We start from the raw sequence: 8,318 nt of genomic DNA on the forward strand, positions 1-8,318 counted from the left end.
GCCTAAGTAGCTGTGTAGCCTCTCAGCAAAAATTATGCATGATTGCAGAGTGAGGGGGAGGAAGGTGTTGTCCTGGAACTGATGCACGGAAAATCCATCTTAAGCAGGAATGTTCTCCCTGATGTGGGGCAAGGACATGCAGATCCTACAATGCCTTCGTTCTGTTTTGTATTCATTCTTCTGGCTTGTATTGCTTGCTCCTAATACTTCACTGCTTTTATTATATATATATATATGTCTCTCCCTGCACAAAACCCAGTCAGATTTGTCCCAGATTTGAAGCAACCATCCTCCCGAAAAAGCAGCAGCTGCAGGGGGAAGAGGGTGATTATTTGCAACAGTGCTGTGGAATGGAAGGATGGAGCCCAGTTGCTTTTGTCCTGATCTTCCACTAGTCACTTTTAAAAAGTGGATGGTTAATTTATTAATAACTTGCTTATATACCCCTGGCTTTTTCCCAAGGAGATTGAGCTGATATGCAGCATTCTCCTCTTCCTCCTATTACATCCTCGCAAGAACCCTGTGAGGTTCGTTAGGCTGAGAGGTTGTGTTTGCGGAACTGTGGGTCGCATTTGGTTTGCCTCCCAGTCTGTAGAACAGGCATGGCCAAACTTGGCCCTCCAGTTGTTTGGGGACTACAATTCCCATCATCCCTGACCCCTGGTCCTGTTAGCTAGGGATGATGGGCGTTGTAGTCCCAAAACAGCTGGAGGGCCAAGTTTGGCCATGCCTACTGTAGAAAGAAGAATTGGCAAAGCTTTGCAACTGCTGAAACGTCATAACTTCTAGTTGCTTCTTGAATGGATAGAGAAAACTGAATTGTTTTCCTTTTCTCTTCTCTCTCCCCCCACAGGGGCCATGAATTTTTAGTCGACTTGAATGGTTTGGCACTCTATGACACGACTGAATTTGACCAGCTGAGGAGGCTGTCTACGCCTGTGTGTACAGGTTCCAACTCCAACTACTACACCATCTGGAAATATTTCTGCAGGGATCATTTTGGCTGGAGAGAATATTCAGAGGTATTTCACCATCACCATCACCCTTAAATTTCAGGGAAAATGTTGGGGGATATGGATGCGGGAAGCCTTGGTTCATAATGCCCCCCACGGCGGGCTCTTAGTTATAAATCACCGTTAACTGGCCTAACCTGCTTTGCAAGATGCTCAAGGATAAATGAAAAGGCTTTGCGTAAACTGGTAGCCTTTTCCGTATCAAGAAAAATAGCTACGCGTGCAAAGTTTTGCAAGCTCAGTGGGACTATCCAAATCTACTTAGCCCCCCAAACGGCTCTTGGGTTTCTCCAGACTTTCCGGGGCAGATTTGGCAGCAGGGCACAGGTGGGTGAGGAAGAGGAGAGGAAGTATCCATTGACCAGTTCAGGGCTAGTCAATGTTATGCACTCCAGATGTGGCTGGACTCCCAAGTCGCCCGAGCTCCAACCAGTATAGCCAATGATCAGGGATGATGGGAGTTGCAATCTAGCAACAGTCAGATCTTGGGGAGTGCTGGCTTGACAGGAAAACTCTTGACATGTTTGCAGAAATAAGACCTTACGCAACTGCTCACTGGTGGCCCTTCAAGGAACACCCAATTGATGCTTAACACCCTTAACTTTCATGAGAGAGGTTTAAATACACATGTGTCCTCTCCTTCTGGAAGCTGAAGACTGCAAAGGCCATTCAATTTAATCAGCTTCTGCTCAGTTGTTCCAACTCATTTCAGTAAGGTGGAGGGGGGTGGTGGTTGCGAACCATAATCCTTCAGGATAATGCATATAGCGGTGCTTAGCACTGTCTTTAATGACAGCAGAACTGGAAAACCCTGCCATAAAAAAAGTGGGGGAAACCAAAGTATATTTGCACCGGTGGTATGGATTATTAAATATTTACTTAGGTTTGTTTGTTTGTTTGTTTGTTTTTTTAAAAAAGCCCGTTGTGCGATTGATAGAAGAAGCCAACTACCGAGGGCTGGCAGAGGTCCGGTTTGTTACATGGCACAACCGTTACGTCCTGAACATTAAAGATGGCTTCCAGCAGAATTCGTGCATTCGAAGAGAAATCAAGAGGAGACCTTTCTTCCGCTCCTGTGTGATCCTCATGCCATACTTGCAGTAAGTGATGGGACTCCCTTTCGGCAGCGACCGTTGTTGTGGGGCAAATGGACATGGGTGAACTGAACCCCCTACAACCCCTTTCCTAACGCTGGAGTGCCCATGTTTCTTTACTGAGATGTCTTGACTTACCCAAATGTTAATGAATGGTGACCTTCTGATTTTTTTTCAGAGGGCTTAACTGCATAGGATCATGCTTTAGGTGCACCTAACCCCATCTATTACAGCTCCCTCTGACTTCGTAGATGTCCTTGCAATCAGTTGTTCTGGATTCCGTTAAGGGAATGCTGAACACCTGCATTTCAGTTGCACTTCTATTTATCCAACTTCTGTGTATGACCTCTGTGCTTACCATACTCTCTTCTAGGTCCCCTAGCTGTATTAAGGGAATTTCTGTTCTGATATTCCTTGCGTTATTTCCCCAGCACTGTATAGAAGATAGTCAATAAGGGGAGCAGCTCTGGAAATTTTGCATTAGTGGGCAATAACAGAACCAATCACTATGACAGTTCATCGGGCCTTTTAGGATTGGATAATAATTCCCAGGAGCTGGTGCCTGACCCTGGGGAGGCTCCTGTCCTTTTTGAAATCTGCTTGTTGATGCTCTGTTGGTCAGAGGAATGGTATTGGGTGGGGTTTTGCCTTCACCCCACATTATACTGGCTTAGGAGCCCTGTTGGTGGTGGGCTGGGCTACCTGGCTAGCTCCCTAAGAGGCGAACCTCCTTTAGTATGGGTAGTTGCCGCTTCAAAATTAGTTAACGGAGGAGCAGCTATGACAGTCTGTTCATAGGAATCACAAGGTCTTATAGCACCTTTAAGGACCAGCTGTTATTGCAGCTTTTGGGAATATAACCCTTCATCATATGCATCCCTTGGGTTCTGCTCCACAAGACTTTTAGGTCAAAAGACTTGCGTGTGGTTTGAAACTACCAGAAATTCAGCAGGAATAAAACTGCTTCCTGCAACTGGAAGTAGAATGGCAACTTGGATTCCAGGCTTCTAACTAGCCAAGTGGGCATTGCCCCTTCCCCAAATGTTGGAAGGGGAGGTAGTTTCTCTCCCCCCCCCCTTTCTTTCATTGGGCCATTATGCGTTTGGGGGAGAATTAAATACTCCCTTTCCCCTCACTGTACTTCTGGTTGTCCTCTACAATTTGAGGGAAACAGAACGGAAGGAAATGCTATAAAGGCGCAATGCCGTTTGGAAATTGAAAAAATTAGTAGTGAACAGAGCGGCTAGAGCAATCTGAAAGCGGAAAGCGGCTAGAGCAATCTGATTGGTCAGAACATCGGCACAGTGGGCCTTTTACACATGGGGAAACTGTGCGGAAATTCCATTGAGCATGCATATATATATATATATATATATATATATATATATATATATATATGCAGGTTTTGGTGTCCTCGGGTGTCTTCCCGTGTAAAAGTTGGGGTGTCTAGGCGACGTTTCGACGAGGTCTCACTCGTCATCTTCAGGCTGGTGCTTTCGGCTTCTTGTTACTGGAACAGAGCAGGATCTCAGTGTTTGAGTTCCTATAAATACTGTAGAGGGGGTGTGGTGTATAGCCTCCAATGTTCTGGGCAGAGAGGAAGTTCCCAGGCTAGTGTGCCTTTTCTTCTTTTGTTCCTTAATTACTTGAGAGATATCTTGAGTGATTTCTTGAGTGATATCCTGAGTACCACTTAGGTGGGTCATTAGGTGTGGATTAGTTGTTAAAGTCTTTGTGTCTTGACCTCTTGAACTTTGTGAAGAGTTTTCCTGAGAAGATGGCTGTACTGTACTTAGTTGTGCTCTGGCTTGGCTTCGTGTATAGGGGCGAGCTGTGGTTTTGTGGCTTGTGTCTTCACAAAGTTCAAGAGGTCAAGACACAAAGACTTTAACAACTAATCCACACCTAATGACCCACCTAAGTGGTACTCAGGATATCACTCAAGAAATCACTCAAGATATCTCTCAAGTAATTAAGGAACAAAAGAAGAAAAGGCACACTAGCCTGGGAACTTCCTCTCTGCCCAGAACATTGGAGGCTATACACCACACCCCCTCTACAGTATTTATAGGAACTCAAACACTGAGATCCTGCTCTGTTCCAGTAACAAGAAGCCGAAAGCACCAGCCTGAAGATGACGAGTGAGACCTCGTCGAAACGTCGCCTAGACACCCCAACTTTTACACGGGAAGACACCCGAGGACACCAAAACCTGCATTCCTGTACCCGTGAAAATCTACGAAAGCATATATATATATATATATATATATATATGGTTTTTTCTGAACTCTGTGAAGAAGAAAAGGAAAGGGAAACCTTGGGGGGGGGACACCTTGTTCACAACTCTGTACAAAGAGAGTGGAAAACATGCCTCTTTCCATTGTTAAGTGCCCAGTGCAGTAGCAGCCTTAATGAAGTCCATTGCTGCCAACTGTACCCTGGCTTTGAACACCTAGTGTTCGGGTTTTATATACACGGAAGTGTGTTCCATGGTCTGTGCTCGTGGGACCTTCGTGATGGCAGCTTAATGTTCCGGGAACTGTGTCTCCTTCAGGTGACACTCTCCATCATAGGAGGAGTAGGATTCCTCACCCGGGACTTGCTTGAGCAGATGCAGGAATGATCACTAGGACAGGTCATACGCATCAAAAACATGCTGTGTTTCTGCAGCCCAGTGAAAAATCCCACGATAACTCCATGTCCGTGGATCCCAGTAATATTATCATACGAGCTGCTGCTATTCCGATGGTCGGTCCTTTTGCCCCTAGCTTTCTAAATTAAAAACTTAGGGTTGAAGGTATAATGGTATATCATGTGATTGTTCCCAAGTATGACCCGCAACCTAGATAACTATGATGTTCCTCCTCCAGTCCCAAGAGGCAGTGTGCTTCTGAATATCCATCAGCTGGAAACTACTGGAGGGGAGAGTGCTGTTGCACTCATTTATTTTATTTTTATTCGTTGAATTTATATCTTGCCCTATATCTGCAAGTCTCCCGTGGGCACCTGGTTGGCCACTGTGAGAACAGCATGCTGGACTAGATGGGTCATTGGGTCGATCCAGGAGGGTGGTTCTTATAGTGAACAGTTCCCCTGCTCCAAACAAAAGAAATCTTGTTTCCAAATACTTCTAAAAGTACATATTCAGATTACTATTTTGTTGTTGTTGTTGTTGTGTTGATCCAATATCCCAATTTCTCTCCACCCTAGGACTCTTGGTGGCAGCCCCACAGTACCCGTGGCGCCGACAACCGACTCACAAGTCTTATCCCCGACTGCCGTTACCTCTCCAAACTTCTACCCTGAAACGTGGGTCAGCATGGATCCAGCTCAGGACTTCGTCCAAGTGCCTGTGTCAAAGGAAGACAAAAGCTACAGAACCATTTACAATCTCTTTCATAAGACTGTGCCAGAGACCAAATACAAAATTTTGAAAATACTGCGAGTTCAGAACCAGTTTTTGTGGGAGAAGTATAAGAGGTGAGCCAACACGTATAATAACAGTTCTCCTCCTCCTTATTAATTGGGGAAAACCTCCCCGCTTTCATTGGGGGAGGATTGTTGAGTTGGAAGGGGGGGGGGTCCTCAAACGTCATCTGCTCCAACCAGCTGCATATTGCAGGAAATCCAGTACTGCAACGTCCCTGTAAAATGAATTTGCCCAGTTGTGAAGTGCAGTTTTATTGTTAATACAAAGTGTAAGGGGGTCTGCAGATCCAGTTTGTTATAAATGAGTAGCTGTTTTAGCAAGTTGTGTACCCAATCGAAAACACTCGAGTTGTGGGAGCGTGTTTGATTCTGGCTCTTCATTGTTAGGAATTCTAGCAAAAGCCCAGAAATTCCTCTGAAGCACCCAGAGAGCTGTCACTTCCTGTTCTACCATTTTGGGGTTGGTTGGTGGTTTTTGTTTTGTTTTTTTTAGAAAGGAGAAGTCCTTTTGTTGAACCTGGCAGCTCAGGACTTTGAGGAGTAATTGTTCCTTTTGGAGAGCTCTTAAAAGTGATCAGTTTGAATTGAAGTTTGCTGGCCTCTTTCTAAATTTGCTAAACCGGGGGCACATTTTGCTGCAAGGGAGACTAAGGCAAAACTATGTGGGGTGGGGAGGCGGCCCATCTTCCAGTCTAGGTGGGGTGTTTTACCTGTGCATCAGAAAACCAACTAAGTTTGTTATTGGTATGAGCTTTCGTGTGCATGCACACTTCTTCAGATACACTGAAACAGAAGTCACCAGATCCTTATATATAGTGAGAGGGTGTGGAGGGGTATTACTCAGAAGGGTGGTGGGAATGGGTGATTGGCTGATAGGTGTGGTAAACCTGTTGATAACTGTTAACAGTGACTTCTGTTTTCCCGCTTCCAGGAAAAAGGAGTACATGTGTAAAAAGATGACAGGACTGGACCGGATTATGAACGAAAGACATTTGTTCCACGGCACCTCGCAGGATGTGGTCGACGGAATCTGCAAGCATAATTTTGACCCCCGGGTCTGTGGGAAGCATGCCACCATGTTTGGGCAAGGCAGCTACTTTGCCCGCAAAGCCAGCTACTCGCACAACTTCTCCAAGCGCTCTCCAAAAGGGATCCACTATATGTTCCTGGCTAAAGTCCTGACGGGGAGGTACACGGTCGGCAACCACACCATGCGAAGACCTCCACCCGTCAACCCCAACAGCATCACCAGCGACCTCTACGACTCCTGTGTGGACAACTACTTCGAGCCTCAGATCTTCGTCATTTTCAATGACGACCAGAGCTATCCCTATTTCGTAATCCAATATGAAGAAGTTAGTAATGTCGTTGTGATCTGAGAACAGAATGGGGGGGGAGGGGCGGAGTGTGTGGAAAAAAGAGAGAATTGCTTCATGTTGATTTGTTGTTGTTGTAACAACCTTTTTTTAACCTGATATTTGTAGAATTGGATCCCTTTTGCTGCGGAAGGGGGAAAAGAAACAATCGCGGAACTCTGAATAAAGATGCTAAGGGGCTAGGGAGGGTGGGGGCAGAAAAAAAAGACATTTTTAAAACTCCTGAAAAAGACCAATTGTGCACTTGCTATATTCTGTGCAAACTGTAAATATTTTTCCATTGTTTATAGTCGAGGGGAGAAAAGAAAAACCTGTGCCTTTTGTTATAAACACTATTTATGTTAGTAAACTTAATGTTTTAAAAAAAGAACCTTGACGTGTGCGTCTTAAATGCTTATTTGTAGTCTTGCTTGCCTGGTTATGCTTGGCACCATTCTCAGGCTGCCAATGTTTGCTCCTTGGCTCCATGCTGCAGAATGGTCTTCCTGCTGATTTGTGCAAATCAAGCTGCTGTTCAAGGCACAGGGACAGGCTAGCCTAGCTTTCCTTCTTCTTCCTGGGCAGCTGACATTCCATGCAAGCCCAAAGAGCAGAAAAACCCGCAGAGAGGAGTTTTCTTGGTTCAGATGCTGCTGCAAAACAGCCTCTCCTAGCAATCCAAGTTCATATGTCAATGTTAAACCTCTTGCTTATAAAGCATTGCTGCTTCTTCCGTCTTCTGCCGCCTCCTAGCACAAAGATTTCTCAAACTTGAATTTAGGTTGTGGCCACAGCAGTGATATCCCATACAAGTCTCTGCAGGTAGCATCTGGGAAACACATCTCCCCCTAGAGCAAGGGTGGGGAAGCTCTTTTCCCACAAGGCCACTTTCCCCCAAAACCATGCTCACCCCCCGAGTGACGTCAGCTGATGGGCTGCGTTCAGGCCTGCTTTGTGTGCTCATGTTCTTTGCAGGGAATGTGCTGGTGAAGCAGAACTTGCTCCCGTGCATCAACCTTTGACAGGCGGGCCAGCACTGAAGGTGATCTCGAGTTTGCATGAATGAGTGAGAGCTTGATTTTGGCGCCTTTAACTAGGACCCTTTAAAGCTAGTGAATTGCCAGCATGTAAAAAGCGGGCATTGGGCTGGAAAAGTCCAGTTTCAGGGTTGGAGGGAAGCTGCATGCAGGCAGCTGATGAGAATGAGAAGTGAGTCCAGAAATGAAGAAGTTTTCGCACAGCCCGCTAGCATGAGGTTGGCATCTTGTTCATCGCCTGAGAGCAGCATAGAGAAGTGGGTGCCTCTTTGCTGTGAGAAAAATGTGGAAGCGGTGCCCTCGACAAGGAGGAGACCCTGTGTGGTCTGCGCTCGCTGTTTTTCGCAGGTTCTGCGCCATTTCCCAGGACCAACAGTTGGTTTACATGCA

The 8,318-nt window shown here is 45.8% G+C and overlaps 1 protein-coding gene across 1 annotated transcript in view; it reads left to right on the forward strand.

Moving 5' to 3' along the window:
* The window catches only part of TIPARP (TCDD inducible poly(ADP-ribose) polymerase), a 30,057-nt gene extending 22,775 nt beyond the window's left edge, over positions 1-7,282 (forward strand). The window contains exons 3-6 of the mRNA XM_081862389.1: positions 854-1,022; positions 1,932-2,113; positions 5,318-5,587; positions 6,468-7,282. Of these exons, the coding sequence (XP_081718515.1) occupies positions 854-1,022; positions 1,932-2,113; positions 5,318-5,587; positions 6,468-6,915 (1,069 nt within the window). The 3' untranslated portion in view covers positions 6,916-7,282. The remainder of the gene's footprint in view (positions 1-853; positions 1,023-1,931; positions 2,114-5,317; positions 5,588-6,467) is intronic.
* Positions 7,283-8,318: the final 1,036 nt, after the last annotated feature.

This window comes from Podarcis erhardii, assembly GCF_964252035.2.
Source record: "Podarcis erhardii genome assembly, chromosome: 5".
Lineage (NCBI taxonomy): Eukaryota > Metazoa > Chordata > Lepidosauria > Squamata > Lacertidae > Podarcis > Podarcis erhardii.